The 24,160-nt window shown below is 41.9% G+C and overlaps 1 protein-coding gene across 1 annotated transcript in view; it reads right to left on the bottom strand.

The window, feature by feature from the left end:
* LOC149458301 (mediator of RNA polymerase II transcription subunit 1-like) overlaps positions 1-24,160 on the bottom strand; it is a 48,899-nt gene that overhangs the window by 14,711 nt on the left and 10,028 nt on the right. The window contains exons 5-11 of the mRNA XM_089682388.1: positions 18,751-18,883; positions 9,620-9,648; positions 9,332-9,403; positions 7,013-7,087; positions 6,393-6,466; positions 3,958-4,023; positions 3,219-3,327 (exon numbers count right to left, since the gene is read on the bottom strand). Coding sequence (XP_089538514.1) covers positions 3,219-3,327; positions 3,958-4,023; positions 6,393-6,466; positions 7,013-7,087; positions 9,332-9,403; positions 9,620-9,648; positions 18,751-18,883 — 558 coding nt within the window. The remainder of the gene's footprint in view (positions 1-3,218; positions 3,328-3,957; positions 4,024-6,392; positions 6,467-7,012; positions 7,088-9,331; positions 9,404-9,619; positions 9,649-18,750; positions 18,884-24,160) is intronic.

A 24,160-nucleotide genomic window follows, 5' to 3' on the forward strand; every position in this document is an offset into this window, starting at 1 on the left:
AGCACAATCGATGGAAAGGGGCACTCTAATGGGGAAAATATGATAGAACTGGGTACTTTGAGTGTAAGGGGGCACTCTGACAGCAATACCTGATGTAAGGTGGCAATGTGATGCGGATACCTGATGTAAAGGGGCACTCTGATGTGGACAACAAATTTAAAAAAAGGAGTACACCTGATATGTTGGGAATACAGGATGTAAAGTTGCACTCTGATGGCTACACCTAATATAAGGGGGCACACCCTATTTGGACCTCGGCCAGAAGAAAAAATTTTAGTGACCGGACGTCCTTGAATTTTAATTTAATACCCCCACTATATAGTAATGTAAAGCATACCCATGAGACAGTCATGAACAAGATACAATGCATAAGATATTCACCAACTAGATTCTTCTGCAATAAAAGCACATGTGCTCATGGGAGCCAAATTCCTGTTTGCCATTCTTTTACCAGTTAGTCTTTATTTAAGTGTGCTGTGCAAAGACATATTATGCCAGAATCGATCACTAAATAGAATTGAATTGCTTCGCTGTAACCCTTAGGTCATGGGTTAATATCTCAAAAGCAGGATGTTTAGGTTCAACCCATCCCCCCCCCCAATCATTATATTTAATTAAATTTACTCTGGATGTTACAAGGGTATTTTAAATTGGGAAAAATTGTTTTGAACTGTACTTGCAAGACCTACTGTATGTACTGGTGACATGACCAGCTCATTTCTCACTGGGGCTCCTGCGTGTTGTGATATCTACCTTTGTGCACTACATCCTTCTTTCCCCATTCTGTCTTAGACACTACTTTATTCATGCACAGGGCGGACTAACTATTTGGAAACTTGGGCACTGCCCGAGGTCCGTAGGGGGCCCCATGAGATGCGTGAAAAGAAATTCACAGAGAAAGCGGCTACATTATGAACAGAACGTGACACTCAGAAAAATTTCCAAAAATTATGCTTTATTACACAGATATAAATATGACATATGGGCATATGGGACATATGGGTCCTGACGAAGCTGAGTGAGATACGCCCATCGGCGAAACGCGTTGACGTCATACGTCAGATACGTCACTTCCGGTCATGCGCATTAGGTGGAACGCACGCTGACCCATAAGGAGGAAGCCATCTTCACATGCCATGAGGCAAGTGTGAGCAGCACAAGCGCCAAGAAGGGGCTGGAACCCGCGGTATATCGGCGGATGTCAGCGGTGGTTCCTTGGCCTCTGTGGCCGTGTATGGCAGTACCCATGAAGGACATCTCTTTCATTCCTAATACCCACAGCACAGGTGGTGAGTGGACTGTTACAGGACAATAGATATATGGTCCTCTGATCTACATGACCTATATATCTTATTGAGTGTAAACTCTGTCAGTGACTTCCCACATATTATTTGTCTCACTACAGGATGGGGACATCATGGTGCTTTGTATAGGATACAGGATATACCACATACATCTCAACAGGCAGAAGATCTTTTGGGATATGTCCTGTTTTTCCTACGAAAGGTGGAGTGTAGTCCACATACAGTGGTGTAGATACCATTTCAAGCAGAGTGCTGCTTTTTGCATCTTTTCTTCCACCCTGGGAATAAATGGGGCATATTTTCATTCAAGAGCTCTAGGATACAGCTGTTTATATTACAGATGAATGGGCCCCAACCACTTGTGCCGGCACCGGAATGTATTGCATCACATATTTGACATTCATGTCTCCCTTCATACAGGCCTGAGGCTTATTGTTCTCTTTTTGACGCATATTGTGCTTGCTGCATTGCATACATGTGATATTTATATCCATAGTACAATTTTTGGATTCCCTGATTGGGATTCACCATAATGGTATTGTTCTATTTATAATATTCTATATTATGGTATGCCTATGGTATAATTTTTGGATACACCTCTTTTGGGAAGTGTTCACCTGTGTGTCTGTGCTACAGGGACATTAGACTCCTGTAGTCATTTTCTCTGTTGCACATGCATTTAGACCGGTCTTGGTGTCATTTTATATGGTTTTAGGTCTGTGTGTATTGTCTCATACTGAGGTGATGGTAAACCAGGGCGAATGCCCATATGTCATATTTATATCTGTGTAATAAAGCATAATTTTTGGAAATTTTTCTGAGTGTCACGTTCTGTTCATAATGTAGCCGCTTTCTCTGTGAATTTCTTTTCACAAATCCCCCTTTTTTTTGAATGCCTCTTTTGGCTACTGAATGGAGACCAAATATTGGGTGACATGATAATTCATTTGACAACCTCTTAATAACTACCTTTAATACACGGCCCCATGAGATGCCCCTGGTACCTTTTTCATTAGCCTTTTTTGAGTTTGGGCAAGGACACAGGGGCCCCATGATCCCCTATTGCCCGGGGGCCCCATGAGTTGTCAGTCCATCCCCGTTCATGCACATTCATTAAGTCGAATATGATCCAGATATACTCGTTTGCTGCAAACCTTATTTTGCCATACATCTGGATATTGAATAGGGCAGTTTATGAGGTCTCCATATAGCCATATTTTCAATAACAACCAACTGAAATATGACAAAATTAGTAAGCCAAAGAATTGTTTCACCACTATATAGGGAAGGTCTAAAACAATTTTGGTTTTCTTTTAATCTGTTGGCTATACAGGCCCCACCATAGGACAAGAAAAACATTATACAAACATTTTAGACAATATAGTCTTCATACTTTTAATTGGAAGTCATCAAAATGTTTTTTGCTATATTTTACTTATTTGTGCATTTTGTTTAAGCTCATGTAAGGACAGGTCAACTTGAATTTGTTCTGGAATGTTCCAGTGCTAGTGACCCATTATACATATAAATTTCTTTCATTAGAGCAACTATTAAAAATTGATTTAGGAAATTGGGTAGTATATATATATATATATATATATATATATATATATATATATATATATATTTTCATTCTCTATCAGGGGCGGACTGACAACTCATGGGGCCCCCAGGCAATAGGGGATCATGGGGCCCTTGTGTCTTTGCCCATACTCAAAAAAGCCTATGAAAAAGGTACCAGGGGCATCTCATGGGGCCCCCTACTGACCCCGGGCCCTCGGGCGATGCCAGAGTTTCCAACTGGTCAGTCTGCCCCTGCTATCTTTCTAGATCTCTATATCTCAATCACATGATTAAATATCTGTCTAAAAGATACATTCATGTAAACATTAACCATTTAATATTCAGTAATACCTGCCACTTTCTGGTGAATCCTCTTGGAATGATGGAGAGACTGGGAGACTATAGTAGTTATTTGTCCCCACAACTGTCACTGATGCATTTGTTCCCATCACACGAGTGCCTACAACACATCACTAAATCAGATATTAGATGTCTCTCACTCCTTCTGCTGTACTCTACAGAATGTACAATTTAGGGACAGGGAAGGATTCAAAAGTAGTGGTGGACACAGCAAATGTAAGAGCTTGAAAACACTAAAAAAAACCCCAAAAAACACAAAAGCAAAAAAAAAAAAAAAAAAAAAAAAAAAAAAAAAAACAACACCACACAACACACATAGACCAGCTGCCATAGAGATTCCTATATCCTATTAATATTGTTTAATTCTATCCCTAGCTGGCATTAAGCTGTTGTCAGTATTAGCAGATGCCAGGCAGTGGGACTATTTAAGTGCAGTAGGACTGCAGATTTATCTTGGCCACATTTGCCGACTTTATATAATTCCAGGCTAGCTCAGAGAGTCCCCGGTGGAGTGTTATGCCCTCCGCCTGCAAAGGAGGAAACCACTGTGCCGTTCTGGCTCTCCTGGCTGCTAGTGTCCCTTTTATAATCCTGATGCAGTAGAAAAAAAAAAAAACCCTCACTATTTATTCCCTACGCCTACATACAATTGATCTACTAGTAAATGTCTACTTACATTTATTCTCCAGATTTAATAGAAATACTGTATATGATCACAGTCAGTCTTTACCTGGTTTAAGTTTTTCTTCCAAAACTTGATATGGTGAAATATAGTACTCTACTTTCATTGGGGTTCCTGTAAGATATATTAAAGTAGCAGGTAAAAATGATCAGTAGATTCTGTGCAAGAAACTCTTGTATGTAATCTCAAAATCTAAAAAAAACATAGGAAGAGTGTAAAATTGGTGAAGAAAACCAGGAATGCGGGGGACTGACAATTCATGGGGCCCCGGGCAATAGGGGGATCATGGGGCCCCTGTGTCCTTGCCCAAACTCAAAAAAGCCTATGAAAAAGTACCAGGGGCATCTCATGGGACCCCCTACTGACCCCGGGTCCTCGGGCAGCGCCTGAGTTTCCAAATGGTCAGTCCGCCCCTGACCAGGAACAATCAAAAGTACCCTATATCCATGAGTACAGTTTAACTAGAAGTGGGCCTCACCTGTGTTTAAGATTTTGAGGCCCAAATAACGCACTTTACATTGCTTCTTTCAATATATAGCCACGTCTAGAAAAAAGGTTTTTTTTTTTAGCAAATAAAAATCTTGAGTATATGTCTTAACCACTGGAAGCCTATCACAGTAGCAGTCAAACACAATGGCTTCTTCCCTTCTTACTCTGCCTGGTGGGGAGTTCTTCTGCTCATTGGAGAGAGGGGATTCCAAATACAAATCAAAATATAATTGATTTCAGGAGATGGATAATGGTAGTGATAGTGTAGTGCCCTGTACACCAATCACTCTGAATGTGGAAGGGGTTCACGATATGAACTGTATGTCTGCTGCTTCTACATTAATGCATGCTCCTGATGAAAGGGCACCAACTCAAGCCAGGATGCACATTAAAGCTGGCCATACATGGATCGAATCTTGGCTGGTTCAGCAGGGCTTGGATGAATTTAAATCCATGTATGGGCAAGGTGGCTGTACAAAAGCCGATCTACCAGGGGCGGACTGACCATTTGGAAACTCAGGCACTGCCTGAGGGCCCGGGGTCAGTAGGGGGCCCCATGAGATGCCCCTGGTACCTTTGAGTTTGGGCAAGGACACAGGGGCCACATGATCCCCTATTGCCTGGGAGCCCTATGAGTTGTCAGTCTGCCCCTGCTACTGTACTGTGTCCGCAGTCTCTGGTCAGCTCCAGGGGCGGACTGACCATTTGGAAACTCTGGTACTGCCCGGGGTCATTAGGGGGCTCCATGAGATGCCACTGGTACCTTTTTCATAGGCTTTGAGTTTGGGCAAGGACACGGGCCCCATGATCCCCTATTGCCCGGGGGCCCCATGAGTTGTCAGTCCGCCCCTGCGATCTGATAATTTTCTGTAGAATCGCCCTGTTGGATTTTTGTACTGCCAACTATAGTCTCCCTGCTGTCAGAATACAGTAGCTCAGCAGGGAGGATTCCCTCCTCCACATCAAATGTGTGTATGGGGGAAATCAATCAGTTTTTTTTTTTGTTCAACCAGCTTTTGTGACTTAATCTGGGATTACATTTTTAGCGTAGAACGTATAAAATTGCAAAAAAACATTGCTCATTCTGAAACCTGATGTCGAGGGACGTAAAAGTAAAGTGACTAAAGCAATGACATTTATTGGTGCCCTTCAAACTTTAGATCTGCACTCACCTGGCACTTTATTAGGTACACCTGTTCAATTGCTTGGTAACACAAATTGCTGATTAGCCAATCACATGGCAGCAACTCAATGCATTTATGTATAAAATGGACCCTGGGCAGTGGACTGTATTAAAAAGTAGATATACTGGCTGCTGCCAACAATACCACAAGTGTAAATGTAACAAATGTGTGAATACCAGTGTAAATAAATGCTGCGCTGCCACTAGTGAAAAAAATTAGTTTGTGATAGTGACCCAAAAAAAGTAAATGATCCCTATATGACAAATATGAAAATTGTTATTAATGGTTCCTCAGTGTTTCTCTATGCCAAGGAAGAATTATAAACATGACTACATGTCATACATGCTAAACCAATACTTAAAACCTGTGCTATAATAGTGGGATGCTGTGCAAATAGGGAACCAAACAAATGTAAACCTTCCAAATAGAACCAATATCGGTCCAAACATAGTGGTAATAAACATAAATCCAGTGCATCTAATACATATATTAAAGTCCCAGTGCACCACTATATATATATATATATATATATATATATATACACACACACACATACACACATACACATACATATACACACACACACATATATACACACATAGTGATGTGATACAGACAGACACTTGGATATATTTGTGTTGAAGATTTTCTGTATATTTGCATATATATTTATATATCTCTAAGTGAAGCGTGGCACAGTTTGATATTTTATACAATGGTGTTATTGTAGAAGAGTGCAGATAATATTATAGAAAGGCATCACTGTTGTGACAATTAGAGATGTAAAATGTATATTTATTTACACCTTACCTCCACTTCGGGGAGAAAGATAACCAACTGTTCCATGCAGGATTGTGGTCACCCTATCCTTATCAATGGTTAGCCTAAAGATACATATTGGATAGTTTATTGTAGGACACTCATACACAAATTAACAAACGGGGGGGGGGGGGGGGGGGGGGGAGAAAAAAAAAATCCCCAAAGAAACCAAAAAACCCCCAAAATCTCCCCCCCAGAAAAAAAAAAAAAAAAAAAAAAAAAGGAAAAGATTTTCAAAAGCTTAGAAAAATGTTCTAGCAACAACTCTATTTCGCTCACATGTACCTTATGAAAAATCCTTCCCTTAGCACTGAAACAATAGGGAAGCACAAAGGCAGCTTTACAAGCAATTTGGAATACACCCAGCCATATAAAATAGCTACCAAATGTCCAGCTGACAGCCTGTGCAGAGTATAAACACAATATACACAGAAAAGTGCCTATATTATTCTACTAATACCCAGCTGCAAATAAACTCATATTTATTGGCTTGGTATCGGCCTCGTATATATCCACAGTCTATTTATCACCACTGCAGGTCAATAGTAACATACGGGAAAGGAGAATTCAAAATCATAAAATAAGTAATCCCAACAATGAATCACTAATACCTTCTCAGATTATATTCAGCTTTCAGATCTGCTTCTAAACAGCATAAAGCAAGATAGACTTTGGCTTTGATTTCACTTCAGGGGAAAAAAAAAAAATCAAAAATCACATTAGAGATTTGGTATTAGAAATATTTGTGTGTATACATTTTATTGTAGAACTATCCGTATGAGAAATTTATAAATATTTCCAGAAAAAAATATTCTATTTTTGTGCTGCATTAAAGGTAGTCTCCAGGCAAAGAGGCACACAATTATTGCAAAGTAGCCATTTAGGAATAAAATTTAATATTTTTTATGCATCCAGTATATGTAAATTTGACTTGGTATTAACATCACACAATGCAACAGAACTCCAGGCTTAGACCTGAAGAGGTAGGGGCAAAACCGGGAGCCAATCAGTTGTGCTGCATGCGGATGTGCGGACAAGGAATACTGATAGGACAGGAGAGCAGAGTGTACATGCCTATTATCTCATCAGTCTCTTGCTGCTCCTTCACTGTCCAATCAGCAGGCCGGGAGTGGGGAGAGAACACCACTGTATTTCTTACAGCCTGTGACGACAGGCTTTTATTAAAGCAGATTTTGTAAGCACATACAAGTCTATGGGAATGCAAAAGCAGGTGAAGTGCACCTCCCAATGAGTCTCAGAAGTGTCTCAAACTAACGTCACATGAAGATCATTGACAAGCCATTATAAGTCTATAACCACATTAGTTACTATTTGTGGACTTGTAATTCTCAGATGGCGAGAAATGCAAATACATTGGCAGGTAAAACAACTCCCATAAATGTGTTGTGTATTTAGCCGTTTTCATGGAGTCCAGCTTTAATATCGGATCTTGTATAAGATTGCATTTGGTCAGAGAGTCACAGAGATGAAAATGTGAGATGCTGGTTAAATCTTACTTTGCAAAACGTTTGATTTTAGAAGAGGTCTAATATAAATACGCAGGGAAACTGTAGTGTATTTTCAGCAAAAACATAAGGTAAATTTACACAGAAATTTGAAAATAAAATAACTAAAAAATGGCATGTGCACCAGCCCTTGCTAATGTTATATCTGCCTTAAAGAATTCTAAAAGGTTCTTTTTTTTTGTAAAAATAAATGTTGTTATACTTACCTACTGTGTGCACTGGTTTTGCACAAAGCAGCCTGGATCCTCCTTTTCTCAGGCCACCTGCAGGCTCTCCTGGCCCCTCCCTCCTGTCGGGTGCCCCCACAGCAAGCAGCTTGCTATGGGGGCACCTGCTGCTCTGTGTGTCCATTCCCACACGGAGCTGGGTCTTTGCCCTGCCTCCCTCTCTCTTCTCATTGGCTGACTGGCTGTGACTGACAGAAATGGGAGACAATGGCTCCCGCTTGCAGTCTCAGCCAATGAGGAAGCAGAGACCCTGGACAGCCGAGGCTGTCATTCACTTCTCTGGATCGCGATGGGGATCAGAAGCATTGAGGGAGCTGGGGGCACCGTTTCATACAGGTTTTTTACCTTCACAACCACTTTAATATATTTGTGCAGCCCTGTCCAATGATTGTTGACACAAGACCAATTACATCTATATCTATTTTTTTTTTTTCTTAAATCAGGAGGAGACCAAAATAGGTCTTGGAAGGAGAAACCATTATATGAAGCACAATTCCTATGCAGCATCAATAAAGAAGTAGTTGAATCTCTAAAAAGAAAAAAAAAATATTCCTGCCCTCCATGTACATATTTACAATCTCAAACTTACAAAAAGGGCAAATTCACCTTTTCATGAAAAAGGTGAATGCCAAAATATCCCGGCGACTTCTCCAGACCCTGCTACACATAGCGGCAATGATGCCTGGTGCTGCCGGTGTAGAAGTCCCTATACCACAACACAGTCCAAATGTAGGTATCCATCATAATGGTTGCAATGGCAAGTGTTCATTGGCCAGTGGAGCCATGTGACCATGCTAACCAATGAAAAGCACATCTGAGGCTTTTTCCAGTACAGTGTCCCAAAAAAAAGGGAAAAAAAAAAAAAAAAAAAAAAAAAAAAAGGGAAAAAGGGGAAAGGGACACCCCCCTCCCCTTCATACAGCAACAGAGCTGAGGCTGTTCGACTGTGCCCTGCCCATAACAGTTTTTCTCTTGGTGTCAGGAAAACTCATCAGAAGTGACTTTTGCTGATATAAGAAGGAGGCAGCAGACAGATATGACACTTAGTGCTCTGGATTGGGACAAGTACACACTATAGAGGGATACACTTGGTTGAAAATCTCAGACATGAAATATGAACAATTTAAAAAAAACGTAGATCTCCATAAAATTTAAAGGGTCATCTAACAAACTATACCTGTTACCAGGAATATTGTACAAATGCAAGAGCCCTTCCAGACTTCTCCCAAAGCCTTCAAAATCTTTTGCTCTAAAAAATAAATACATATATTTTTTTAATATATGCAAAAAAGTTATAAATCGTAGAGCAGCTTGGATGAGTTATCTTTTGTATCAGTAAATAATAAACTTTAAAACAGGTTAAGTTCAGTATATATTGAATTGCAGGCTACTATGTGTATTCAAGAGACTTAATACACATAAAAAGGAAAAAAGAATACATCATCTTGTTGTCACACAAGGTTACCTGAGCAGCAAGAGAAGTTCTTTGCAGATCTAAAATACAAAAAAAAAAAAAAAAAGGGAGTATATTTGAAGTAGAAATCAATTTGTAGAAAGTGAAATTGAAATAAATAAAATAAGGGGGTGGGTTTTGGCTTTCCCCCCTACTTATATTAGAAATATGTACGGTACTAGTTTTGTCGGTCCCTATAATTAGGTAACACGGCTGAAAAAAATTAAAGGAACACTTTAAACCAGGAGTATAGTATCAAGTCAATTAAACTCCTGGAATGTTGATCTGGTCAGTTAAGTAGCAGGAGGGGGTTGTTAATCGGTTTCAGCTGCTTTGGCGGTTATGAAATTTACAACAGGTGCACGAGATGGGCAACAATGAGATGACCCCCAAAACAGGAATTGTTTTTCAGGTGGTCACTGGCATTTTTTCCCCTACTCATCTTTTCTGATTTTTTTTTTTTTTACTAGTTCTGCATTTGGCTAGGGTCAGTGTCACTACTGGTAGCATAAGGCAATACCTGGACCTTCCATAGGTTATACAGACAGTCCATAGTATATAGTGCAAATCAGTTTGGTAGGGTCTGAGCCCATGATTATTTTAAATAAAAAAGGGTATTGAAGTCATGGGAGGGGGGGGGGGGGGGGTCTGAAAATTGAGCCCACAGAGTATGGTGCAATTGTATATAAAGAAACAGCATATGGTTAGGTTGGGAGAATTCAGCAAAAAAAATTTCACTCCTTGATAGGAAACAACTAGTATAAAAATAGAGAATTTTGTTGGACGCCCACAGAAAAGGGTCTGGAATTTGCAGCAATTCAGGTAAAATTGGCTGAACCATAATAGGGTATGTGTATGGACTAGGGGGCTACCTAATTTGACCAGGGTAAACCCCCAGATTCGTTAAATGGAGTTAATTGACGGCCCAGACCTCTGGTTCCTCTAAATAGGACCTGCAAAAGGTGCGAGAGCTGGGCGAGTTGGATGGCCGCAAACCAGTGCCTAATATCTTCCCCGATCTGCTTTACAGAAATGGTAAAAATGAGATGGTTGGGCGGCTCCACCTAGGGAGGCTAGGTTCTTCAATATTAACCATGGCTATTCATGTCCACTTGCATCCCATTAAAAAAAAAAAAAAAAAAAAAAAGTTTAATATGGAAACTATAGTTTTGAATTTATGTATTACACATACAAAAAACACACACACTATAAAAAGTCTCACACCCCTGTTGAAATGTCAGGTTTCTGTGATTTAAACCCCCACACGAGCCAAAGAAATCATCATAATTTTCCACCTTTAATGTGACCTATAAAAACTGCACAACTTAAATCTTTTAGACGGGGGAAGTAAAACAAAAAAAAAACAAAAACAAAACAAAAAAAACTAAAAATTATGTGGTTGCACAAGTGTGCACACCCTCTTATAACTGGGGATGTAGCCGTGTTCAGAATTAAGCAATCATATAAAAAAAACAAAACAAAAAAAAAAACTCATGTTAAATTGGAGTCAGTACACACCTGATATCATTTAAAGTGCCTCTGATTAACCACAAATAAAAAAGTTCAGCTGTTCTAGTAGGTCTTTCCTGACATTTTCTTAGTTGCATCCTACAGCAAAATCCATGGTCTGCAGAGAGTTTCCAAAGCATCAGAGGGATCTCATTGTTAAAAAGGTATCAGTCAGGAGAAGTGTACAAAAGAATTTGCAAGGCATTAGATATACCATGGTCATCAAGTGGAGAAAATATGACGCAACAATGACATTACCAAGAACTGGACATCCCTCCAAAATTGGTCTGGGAGGCTGCCAAGAGGCCTACAGCAACATTAAGGAGCTGTAGGAATACCTGGAAAGACCTGGCTGTGTGGTACATGTGACAACAATCTCCTGTATTCTTCATATGTCTGGACTATGGGGTAGAGTGGCAAGACAGAAGCCATTTCTTAAGAAAAACATCCAAGTCTGGCGAAATTTTGCAAAAAACACATCTGAAGTTTCCCAAAAGCATGTGGGAAAATGTGTTATGGTCTGATGAAATCAAGGTTGAACTTTTTGGCCGTAATTCCAAAAGATAAGTTTGGCGCAACAACAACACTGCACATCACCAAAAGAACACCATACTACAGTGAAGCATGGTGGTGGCAGCTAGTCAAGGTAGTGGGAATGGTGAACAGTTCCAAATACCAGTCAATATTGGCACAATACCTTCAGGCTTCTGCTAGAAAGCTGAACATGAAGAGGAACAATCTTTCAGCATGACAACGACCCAAAGAATTCATCCAAATCAACAAAGGAATGGCTTCACCAGAAGATGAAAGTTTTGGAATGGCTCAGACATGAATCCAATCGAAAAATCTGTGGGGTGATCTGAAGAGGGCTGTACAGGAGATGCCCTCGCAATCTGATTTGGAGGGTTTTTGCAAGGAAGAGTGGGCAAATATTGCCAAGTCAAGATGTGCCATGCTGATAGACTCATACCCAAAAGCACAGAGTGCTGTAATAAAATCAAGGTGCTTCAACAAATTATTTTAATGGTATACATACTTATGCAATATATACAGGTGAAACTCGAAAAAAGATTGTGGATTTGGGGGTTTTCATGAGCTGTAAGCCATAATCATCACAATTATGATAAATCACGGCTTGAACTATCTTGCTTTGCATGTAATGAGTCTATCTCATATATTAGTTTCACCGATTAAGTTGCTGCACTGAAATAAATGAACTTTTGCACCATATTCTAATTTTTCGAGTTTCACCTGTAAAGCAAGCCAGCGTGTATATAACAGTTTTGGTAATAGAACCATTTTGACCAGATTGATCCGTCCCATAACTCCAAGCGGTAGTCTCGCCCATGTCTGAGTTTTTTGCATAAGTAACGTGAAAAGAGGTTCAATATTCAGGGGAATATAATCTTGTATGGATCGGGACACTTGCACTCCCAAATATCAGATCAAGGCTACTCTGGCAAGGGGTAAACTGGCCTTCGCATCTGTAGGTCAAAAAAAAAAAAAAAAAAAAAAAAAAAAAAAAAAAAAAAAAAAAAAAGGGAAGAAGATGGAAGTGGGGTCCTGGCGGGTGCCCCGGCTCAAAGGGAAAGCGTCCAAAACCCACCCATTGACAGAAACTTGGGCTATTGGGGATGGGTATAGCAGCTGTACTCAATTTAGAGCCGAATCCAAAACTTTTTAAAACACTCCCATAGATCCCCACACGACAGAATCAAAATGCTTTGGCTGCATCTAAAGCCACCACCACCCTGGTACCAACAGTGTCATGTGTTGCCTAGATGTTTCTGAACCACCTGATGTTAATGGCTGTGTTTTTACCAGGCATAAACCCTATCTGGTCAGAATGGACTAGAGACCGAATTGCCTCATACAAAATCGAGGGGCTAGTATCTTAACATCCACTTTTAATAGAGAGATTGAGTGGTAAGATTCTGGAAGGGAAGGATCCTTGCCTGGCTTTGGGAGGACAATAATCAGGGCTTCACACATTGTTGCTGGCAGTGTGGCGGATTCAAAGATACCACTATATAATGTAAGTAGGTGTGGCAAGATACGTTCAGAGTATGTGGCGTAGAATTCGAGTGGTAGCCCATTGGAACAAGGGGCCTTCTCAGAGGCCATTTGGGACACTGCCATTGCAATCTCATACACTTTGAGAGGCACTTCCAACAGGTCACCTGGTCTGGTGTTAACTTAGGGGAAGTGTAATGATGCAAGATATGCCCTTGTGGCCTCTGTAGAGTGGTGTACCTGGGCAGTATATAAATTTAGAGAAAAACGGCTCCGAATTCTGTGGTGACCAAATTAGGGTCAGTGAAGAGGATCCCATCCTGGGTACGTAAGGAGACCACCCCCAGGGGTCTAAGTTCATGGTGGACCAGATAGGAAGGAGGAAATTTGGCCCCTTCAAGATGTAGCTGGCAACCAACCATGTATGCAACTTCAAATTCTGCCGCTGTGGTGGAGGAGGCGGCTCGTGCAAATGACTCTTCCAAATTGTACCAGGTGGGCCTCAGTGGTGTTGAGTACCTATTTAGAGGTTCGCTTCAGGCAGGAAATACAAAGCATAAGCATGGCCCTGGCGTGGAGCTTGAATGCTTCCCACACTGCTCCGAAGGGGGCAGTTGAGGCATTCGTAAAAAAATATTACTATTCCTGAGACAACTCTTCTGAATCTCCCAGGGCGTTTAATCAAAATGGGTTCAGTTACCATATGGGCCTGCTAGGGGGGAATCCAAATCCAATGCCACCCAATACAAGGGAATGGTCCGATAACAGTCTGGGGCTAAATCCTGCATGTGTCAGGGAAGGGAGCAGGGTTTGGGAAAGAAAAATAAAATTAAAAGCGGGACATTGGGAGTGGGTGGTAGAAAAGCAGGAGTAGGCCTTGCGGGAGGGATATTTAAAGGACCACAAATCCCCCAGCGCAAACATTCTGCTCGATCCTTGAATTGCTTATGCGTTTGTTTATACAGGTCTCCCTTTCCCTTCTACTCCATGCTCCTGCGGGCACCCTCGTCCTTTTATCCATTACATTGGCCCTTGGGTCGCTAGCAGCCATGTGTCCAGTGGCAGAGCTCCCTCATTACTCATATCCATGACTGATGTGGTCCACTTTCGAAGTGATTTTTGCCTTCCATTTTGTCCACTTCCTCCCTTCTTTATTTTCCCGCTTTTTTTTCCCCTCACCTGATCTTTCTCTCCCGAACCTGTGCGCTATGGGCCTCCATGTTGGTCTGGCTTTTTGTGGTAGGACAGAGACGAAGTCTATCTGGATTGACCTGGTTTGTCTGCAGGGGACCAGGTTCTCTTCCACCTCGGCTCCTAGATACTTCTCCCCTCACTACCCTACATTCTACCTCGCTTCTGCCCCTGAGAAAACGCCCTCAATGGCCAAGATGTCACTTTATGTATTACGCCCCCAACCAATTCCAATATAGCCTTTTCTCACACCTCTTCCAGGTTCTCCTGTCATAGCTTAGGGACCCTCATTCTCTGGGGGACTCCAACGTCATGCTGGATTCTTCGGTTGATAAGCGTTAGTTTGATGTCTGGCGCGAATTTCATCCCTACGGTCGGGATTTCACTTTCTATTCCGACCCGCATAACAGCTTTTGTCAGATTGATCATATCTTTATGCCTTTTCGCTCTTTACCCAGATCCACACATCGCCTTGGTCGGATCATGACCCACTGATCTTAACTCTTTCCTGCACATCTCACCACTCTGGCAGTGGCGGAGGCAGCCTGGAAATCTGCTCCTTCTGCCAGGACCCAGGGGGCCCGGTGACAATATTGCCATAGAACTGGACCTCCTGGCCTCTGACAGAGCAGAGAAGGCCCTTTGCTGGGCAGGACAAATACTTTTCTTTTGCCAATAAACCGGGTGCCATGGTGGCTCGGAGACTTTTGGTCGCCTCCACAAACCAGTCAGACTGTACATGGCCAGTGGTGATCTCATCTGACAAAAAAATAAAAATATATAGACTTTTGCCACTTCGCTCTCTTCCCTTTACTCCCAACCTGCTTCTTTTCCCATTGACAAAGCTGACACCTTCTTTCTTGATCTCGATCTCCCATCCTTACAGGCATCTGCACGCAATGCGCTAAATGCGCCTATTATGGATCTGGAAGTGCTTCAGGCCATTAATGCCATTCGACCCTCGAAAGCCCCGAGACAGGATGGACCTTCCAGGCTTTATCGTAAATTTTCTTCACTTTTGGTTCCCCACTTAACCACCTACTTTAAAATGCACTGTGTGAGGGCGGCAAGCCTGCTCCCGATTCACTTCAAGCTCAAAACACCATGATATCCAAATCAAATATTTACACACTCTGGTCAACAGGGACCAGGTCGGTTTCGTCCTGGGCCGTCAGGCAGAAGATATCATCCAGAAGGTGGTACATCTCATCTCTCTCAAATCTTTGCAGCATCCTTGGGTTCCTCATTTCATTAGATATTTTCAAAGTGTTCCAACACCCTGTCCTGGGACTACCTGAACTATGTGCTACATCGTTGGGGCTTCGGGAACTCCTTTTTATCCTGGCTTTTGGAGCCAATTCCACCCCAGAGGCTTCAGTCCAATCTCTTTCCTATTGCCAGGGAAGCCCGTTAAGGGTGCCCACTTTCCCCGACCCTTTTAATTTTGGCTCTTGAGCCGTTAGTGATTGCGATCCGCACAGACCCAAATATTTTGGGGATTTCCTATGCTGGAACTTACTAGAAAAAAAAAAAAAAAAAAAAAAAAAAAAAAAAGTAAACCTACATGCAGATGCCCTTTTGACTTTGACTAACCCAATTACTATGCTCCCTAATCTCCACTCGCTGCTGTCCAGATTTGCGGATATCTATGGCCTCCAAACGACAGCTTTGAACGTCTCCCTCCCAGACTCTAGGATTTCCCCTTATCCAATCTTCCTTCCCGTACCATTGGTTATCCACTTCTCTCACTTATCTTAGGGTGCAACTGACCCCTTATTCCTCACTCTTTGCTCCCAATTACTGTCCCCTTTCGAACTTTTGGCATTTCCCCTCTTTCATGGATTGGGTGTATCACCTCAATCAAGATAACTGTATTCCCTAAACTTCTTCAGGACCCACCCGGTCTGCATTCCATCTTTATTTTTGCGATCTCTTCAAAATAAGATCCTGACTTTTATCTGGGCCAATAAAAGCCCCAGAGTGGTATGCACCACTTTTTATGCCCATAGGCGGAGGGGCAGCATTGGGGTTCCCAATGTGACGAAATACTTAGCAGCCAAAATTTCCCACTGAACATTATTACATGCTACCTCAGACATCCCCGTGGGTTTTGCTGGAAAACCCTGACTGCGCTCCCCCCCCCCCCCTTTCGACTCATAGCCTACGAGTATGGGATTAGATTCGCCATTCGACCAAACCAATGTCCCTCTTCTGTCCATATTTAGGTCAAAATTGTTGTACCGAGGTCAAAATTGTACCAAAAAAAAAAAAAAAATATATATATATATATATATATATATATATGTACATTGCAATAAAGAACTTAGTATATTTTACCTTCTACTCAGCTCCTGACCTCCCAAACTCAGCTGGAGCATACAACCCAAAACTTATAATAGGCAACATTATGTTCAAGCTCAAGGTCAGTGGTGTCTATCAGATATCCACCCCAAGCCCTTGGATCTGCAAACCTGACACTCCAGCCTGGGGATGGGGGGGTTTGCGCAACTTCTCGCTGGTGTGAGGCACACAATAAGAGTACTAATGTGGCAATAACATCCATAACAGAGGAGAAGTATCTTCAAATAGGTGTTAATATTTCTGTGAGATGGTATCCAAGTAAAAAGGGAAATTCTGGCGAGGGAGATAAAAATAAAAATGTATTTGGGGGGTGAGGGGGAAGGGATAGCAGGATATAGGAGTAGGAGACATGTACAGTAAACAGGAGCACGCAGCCCACATGGGCAGAAGATGAATAGTCTCTGGCAGTCACTGAGGGTTGGTGAAAAGCCATATCTGAGATCTGGCCATGTGAGCAAGGGGGAAAAAAAAAAAAAAAAAATATATATATATATATATATATATATATATATATATATATATATATATATATATATATATATATATATATATATATATATATATATAGCGCAATTTCTGAATCCCACAATATATGAATACGATCATCTGGTAGTCTCTCCGAGATCACCCACCTGCACTGTCTCACTTTGCTACCATAGTCGTAGGTGTTAAAGCTGGAGCAGCATCTGTGGTGGACCATTGGTTGAGCTAAGCGGATGCCAGGTCGGGGGGGGGGGGGGGGGGTCTTCAAAGAAGTGGACGCAGTCTTCTGCCTCCAAGCGGAGCTTGCACGGGATACAGCATGGCAGGGAAAGCAGCCACCTTGACATTCTGAAAGGTAATATTACCTCTCTTGCCAGTCAAAAAACAGTGTCTGTGTTTAAAGGAGTTTAGCTATGAAAGTACGCAGTGGTGCACCTTCTGGTGGTGGCCATGCTGGCATATGGTGGGCTCTCTCCACCAGAGCCCTGCCATAGGTGGAGCTCAGGAGATTTTCAAGAAAGAAAGCTGGGTCACATCCCTCGGCACCCTCTGGCAGGCCTATAAAGTGAAGGTTACAGCTTCTCAGGCGGGTCTCCATGTCATCCTGATTCTGGGTGATCTGCTGTACCAGACATTGTATGCTCCATGGTGTGCTGGAGCGGTTGTAGCGAGTCTTCCACTTGGCCAATGCGGGTCTCGGCCTCAGTAATCCTGTCTCAGTTTATGAAAGTCCTGGTGTATTAGAGAAATGTCAAACTTGACCTAGTCTATTTTTGAGGTAAGGGTCGCTTGACACGTGGAGATCGCTTCCAGGACCTTGGTACTCTCTGTCCATGAGATCTGTGTCTGATGTGGAAGTGCCACCATCTTCCCCTTAGCTCCTTGTGGCGGAATTTCTCCAGTGTAGAACTGGCCTCCACGGCTTTGCATGAGGGAGACATATCGGTTAGAGTAGCGGAACATTCTAGAGCCAGAGGCAGGTAAGAAGGGTTAGGATATTTAGCAGGATAACGATAAAAGAATAGAATGAAGATGGAGCTCTCCTCATGTGCACCTTATTCCATCATGTTCCAGGCCATGCTCCTGATTTACTGGGACACACACACACACACCTCTAGGGTTTACAGAGTGGCAGTTTTGTGGACGAAAGTGCCTTTATGTCAGAGGAGAATGGGCAGACTGGTTGTTGCAACATTCAGATGGTAGGGTCAGAATTTGGCATAAACAAACAACTTGATATAAGGCAGGATGGATCCATGCTTTCAATGGATCAGGCTGGTGGTGGTGTAATGGTGTGGGGGATATTTTCTTGGCACTAGCAAGGTGTACCCATTACCCTAATAAAAGTGACCGGTGAGTATGTAACCTGCAGAAAAGTCCAGGCCTTCTTACAGCCTACCTTGTCCTCAGAATATGTCTGGAGCACAGATTGAAGGGGCAATGGGAGAAGCAATTAAAAAGGGGTGAGAAGTTCTACCTAAAAATGGTCACCATATCCCCCAAGCACAATAATATACACAATTATGTGGCAAAACTGTAATGGGAAGGGCAACAAGATTTTTTTTTAACTTATAATCTGTGCTTACTGTAGGTGCTTCACCATGGTGAGCCAACTTGACATATCCCACATGTCCATTTCTCTTCAGTTGAACTTCTATATAGAACATCTCTGATGTGATATAGCAAATTCTTCCATTAGGACCAAGGTGAGACTCCAACCTAAATTTTGTAGATGACAGATCACAAAACAGTAATGATACATCAACTCATATGCTCAAAGAAGGATATTGCTGAGAAAAACTGAGCCATACAAGCAAATCGTGATAAACGTAACATGGTGAAGTGGATTGATCAGTAGCTGTAAATAGCCAACATTTTAGAATATCCAGTAACACAAAAGAATAATGTACCATTCCGTTTTATACTATATGTGTGTAGCACTACCCCCTTAGGAGTCGCTGAAGTTTTGGGTCCCCCTCTAGTCCTGCACAGCCAGGCAACATGCATTTTCCCTTCAGGATTATTAATTATTATTAGGTATTTATATAGCACCATCAATTTACACAGCGCTTTTACATATAGATTATACATTCACCCTCAAGGAGCGTACAATCTCAGGTCCCCAACTCACATTCATACACATACTAGGGCCAATTTAGACAGGAGCCAAATAACCTACAAAGCATGTCTTTGAAGTTTGAGAGGAAACCAGAGTACTCTAGGAGGAAACCCATGCAGGCACAGGGAAAAACATGCAGACTCCAGGTAGGGGATTGGGATTTGAACCAATGACCCTAGTATCGCCAGGCTGAAGAGCTAGCCTTTTAGCCACTGCGCTGCCTGGAAACTTGCATCCAGGAAACAGTAACCAGTCCTTGAGCTTGTTTTTTTGGGGAATTGAACTTGGGTGGGGTAAAAGATGTATGGGATGGCCAAAGGAATGGTAACAGAGGACAAAAGTCATGGGACTTTAGTCAAGTCTATTTACAGCAAAATTCTCTTGGAGCTAGCCAGCATTTCTTGTTGTACCACCTCAGACACTCCTCTATTCAGCTGTTCTGGGCAGGGGATTCAGTGCCTGTTACTTTAAAAAGGCACAGACAGCCCTATATAGCAGGTAATCCAGTTTCCCACCAGTGCTCCTTCCCCATCCTGGCCCAGGGGGTGCAGGTCTACTCACTCAGTCCTCCTATAAAGCAGCTGGGTTGGTGGATGCTCTCAGGCCTTCTGCTGGGCTGCTCCTCCCTGCTGCATAGGTGGTCCTCGCTCTGGGGACCAATGAGGTCCTGAGCTTTCCTCCTATCCCCTCTTCCTGTAGGTGGGCCCCCTACCAGGCTCCTGCTCTCCAGCCTCTCACTTATCCATGTTCTACCCAAACTCTCCTGCTACTGAGCATGCTCTCCCACCCCTAAGGGCTGCACAAGAGGAATATTTCCAATCTGATGGTGGCACTATAACCATGGATAAGGTGCAAGAAGACATCATGTATAAATAAAACAGTGCATTTAACAATACCATAAATTGTGCACAAATGAAGATACAGCTGATGGATGTAGAGGTTTGGTATACTGAAAAACACAGCTTATAACATATCTTCAAAACAGTAGGATGAAAAAAAAGTCCTGTTCACTTGTGGCTGCCTTTCACTGGATTGAAGCTTTTCCAGAGAGATGCATGTGAAGAGAAAGGAAAGATGCCTCCAAGTGTAGGCTTAAAACTCATTTATTTCACATAAAAGGAGGAGAGCAACTTACAAGAGAGTGGATAAAACCAGTCACATCAATAACCCGTCATATGGGAGTCTGCTGCAGTGAACATCATAATGTGCAGTTTGCGGATGATAATCAACCTTCTAGGTAGAAAGTTCCAGTTTAGCTTCCAGAAGAACACAGTGAAGGCCTCCTCCTCCTATTGATAAACATGTGCCTGCTTTTTTTGAGACAATTTGTGGATGCTCAAAAACTTGGTTGAGAGGAGGCTGGTACACATCGGGGGTTTTTGTTCCTGTCGGTCTATTACCTCATCTATCACTGGAATAAAGGAGTACGCTGGAATGGTCATCTCACAGTGCATCCTGGGGAAATACATCGCTACGACGCCTGGTGACGTCATCACGCATACAGTGGGGATCAAAAGTTTGGGCACCCCAGCTAAAAATGTGTATTAATGTACATAAAGAAGCCAAGGAAAGTAGGAAAAATCTCCAAAAGGCATCAAATTACAGATTAGACATTCTTATAATATGTCAACAAAAGTTAGATTTCATTTCCATCATTTACACTTTCAAAATAACACACAAAAAAAAAAAAAAATGGCGTCTGCAAAAGTTTGGGCACCCTGCAGAATTTATAGCATGCACTGCCCCCTTTGCAAAGCTGAGACCTTCCAGTGTCATGGATTGTTTTCAATCATCATCTGGGAAGACCAGGTTATGTCAATCTCAAAGGTTTTAAATGCCCAGACTCATCTGACCTTTCCCCAACAATCAGCACCATGGGTTCTTCTAAGCAGTTGTCTAGAAAACTGAAACTGAAAATAGTTGATGCTCACAAAGCTGGAGAAGGCTATAAGAATATAGCAAAGCGTTTTCAGATGTCAATATCCTCTGTTCGGAATGTAATTAAGAAATGGCAGTCATCAGGAACAGTGGAAGTTAAAGCAAGATCTGGAAGACCAAGAAAAATATCAGACAGAACAGCTCGCAGGATTGTGAGAAAAACAATTCAAAACCCACGTTTGACTGCACGATCCCTTCAGAAAGATCTAGCAGACACTGGAGTTGTGGTACACTATTCCACTATAAAGAGATACTTGTACAAATATGGTCTTCATGGAAGAGTCATCAGAAGAAAACCTCTTCTACGTCCTCACCACAAAAATCATTGTTTGAACTTTGCAAATGAACATATAGACAAGCCTGATGCATTTTGGAAACAAGTTCTGTGGACCAATGAGGTTAAAATTGAACTTTTTGGCCGGAATGAGCAAAGGTACGTTTGGGGAAGAAGGGGCACAGAATTTAATGAAAAGAACCTCTGTCCAACTGTTAAGCATGGGGTTGGATCAATCATGCTTTGGGGTTGTGTTGCAGCCAGTGGAACAGGGAACATCTCACGAGTAGAAGGAAAAATGGATTCAATAAAATTTCAGCAAATTTTGGATGGTAACTTGATGCCATCTGTGAAAAAGCTGAAGTTAAAGAGAGGATGGCTTCTACAAATGGATGATGATCCTAAACACACCTCGAAATCCACGGGGGATTACATCAAGAGGCGTAAACTGAAGGTTTTGCCATGGCCTTCACAATCTCCTGACCTCAACATAATTGAAAATCTATGAATAGACCTTAAAAGAGCAGTGCGTGACAGACAGCCCAGAAATCTCAAAGAACTGGAAGACTTTTGTAAGGAAGAATGGGCAAAGATACCTCAAACAAGAATTGAAAGACTCTTGGCTGGCTGCAAAAAGCGTTTACAAGCTGTGATACTTGCCAAAGGGGGCAGTACAAGATATTAACTCTGCAGGGTGCCCAAACTTTTGCAGATGCCATTTTTTTGTTTTCGGTTATTTTGAAAGTGTAAATGATGGAAATAAAATCTAACTTTTGTTGACATATTATAAGAATGTCTAATCTGTAATTTGATGCCTTTTGGAGATTTTTCCATCTTTCCTTGGCTTCTTTATGCACATTAATACAAATTTTTAGCTGGGGTGCCCAAACTTTCAATCCCCACTGTACATCGTGCTCCACATGCATTCCAGAGTGCAGTCCAGACACTCCTCACTCTTCCACTGCTTCTAGAATTTTCTCCAAAGTTCCAGAGCAGGGGGGGGAAGTCCCAGAGAACTGGTCTGCAGAACCTCTCAGCTCTGAACTGAATTTGATCTCCCTCTCACTATTACCACAGGCTGCTGCTGCTCAGCATCTGATCAACAATTTAGGGTCTAGCACCCCTAGTGATCTAGGAGGGTGCTACATGTGTTAGGATTGATAAAAAAAAAAGTCTAACTGACAGCCAGATCAGTTTCATATTTTCAGAGTCAGGGTCCATTGAATGAGGCAAGTTCAGTAAGTTGGTGTCCAATTTATTAACTAAGGCCCATTCACGCTGCTTGCACTAGTCTGCAGGCAGTTATTAGCTGTAAGTGATGTGCATTTCAGGAGCACCACATGGTTAATTTCTTTTTTTTTTTAAAGAGAAGAAAAAAAAAAATTTTTATATATATATATATATTTTTTTTTGCACCCCTGCATTTCTGCCAGATAGTGCACCACTGACACATTCGGTGCACTAAACCCAAAAAAGTGAGCTGGACAAAATTTACACCCTCAATTGTATATTTGGTAGTGCACCTCTAGAAAAAAAAAATAACCGCAATCAAATTGTTTCCTGTAACCATCAATGAATTTCTTACACCTCTCTACTGGAATTTTGAACCACTCTTTCACCAACTGCTTCAAGTCTCTCAGATTGGAAGGGTTCCTTTTCCCAACTGGCATTTTGAGATCTCTGTACAGGTGCTCTATGGGATTGAGATCTAGACTCATTGTTGGCCAGTTCAGTCCTCTGCAGCGTTTTGTCTTAAACCATTTCTGGGTGCTTTGGGTGACTGTCCTACTGTGAGACCCATGACCTCTGACAGAGTTCCAACTTTCTGACACTGGGCCCTACATTGCACCCCATAACTCTTTGCTAGTCTTCAGATTAATAATGCAGGCACACGGTCAAGACTTTCAGTGCCCAAACCAGCAAAGCAACCCCAAAACATCAGTGAACCTCCACCATGTTTGACTGTATTCTTTTCTTTAAAAAGGTCTCATTGCTTTTTCTTAAAACAGTAGAATGATGGGCTTTACCAAAAAGCTGTAAATTTTGTCTATCCACAGCACAAATCTTGCAAAAGGATTTTGACTTCCTCAAGCAAAAGGATTTTGACTTCCTCAAGCAAGTTTTGGCAAACTCCAATCTGGCTTTTTTAGGTTTCTGTGTCAGCAGTGTGGTCTTCCTGGGTCTCCTACCATAGCATCCCTTTTCATTCACATGCCAACATACAGTGAGGAATAGAAGTTTTTGAACACCCTGCGATTTTGCAAGTTCTCCCACTTAGAAATCATGGAGGGGTCTGAAATTCACATTGTAGGTGCATTCCCACTCAGAGACAGAATTTAAAAAAAAAAAAATAAAAAATCCAGGAAATCACATTGTATGATTTTTAAAGAATTTGTCTTGCACTGCTGAACATAAGTATTTGAACACCTGAGAAAATCCGTGTTAATATTTGGTACAGAAGCCTTTGTTTGCAATTACAGAGGTCAAACGTTTCCTGTAGTCCTTGGCCAGGTTTGCACTGCAACAGGGATTTTGGCTGACTCCTCCACACAGATCTCCTCTAGATCTGTCAGGTTTCGGGGCTGTCGCTGAGCAACACGGAGTTTCAGCTCCGTCCAAAGATGTTCTATTGGATTTAGGTCTGGAGACTAGCTAGGCCACTCCA

The sequence above is a fragment of the Staurois parvus genome, unplaced genomic scaffold (genome assembly GCF_062004578.1).
Source record: "Staurois parvus isolate SC_StPar_1 unplaced genomic scaffold, SC_StPar_1.0 ptg000288l, whole genome shotgun sequence".
In the NCBI taxonomy this organism is placed as follows: Eukaryota; Metazoa; Chordata; class Amphibia; order Anura; family Ranidae; genus Staurois; species Staurois parvus.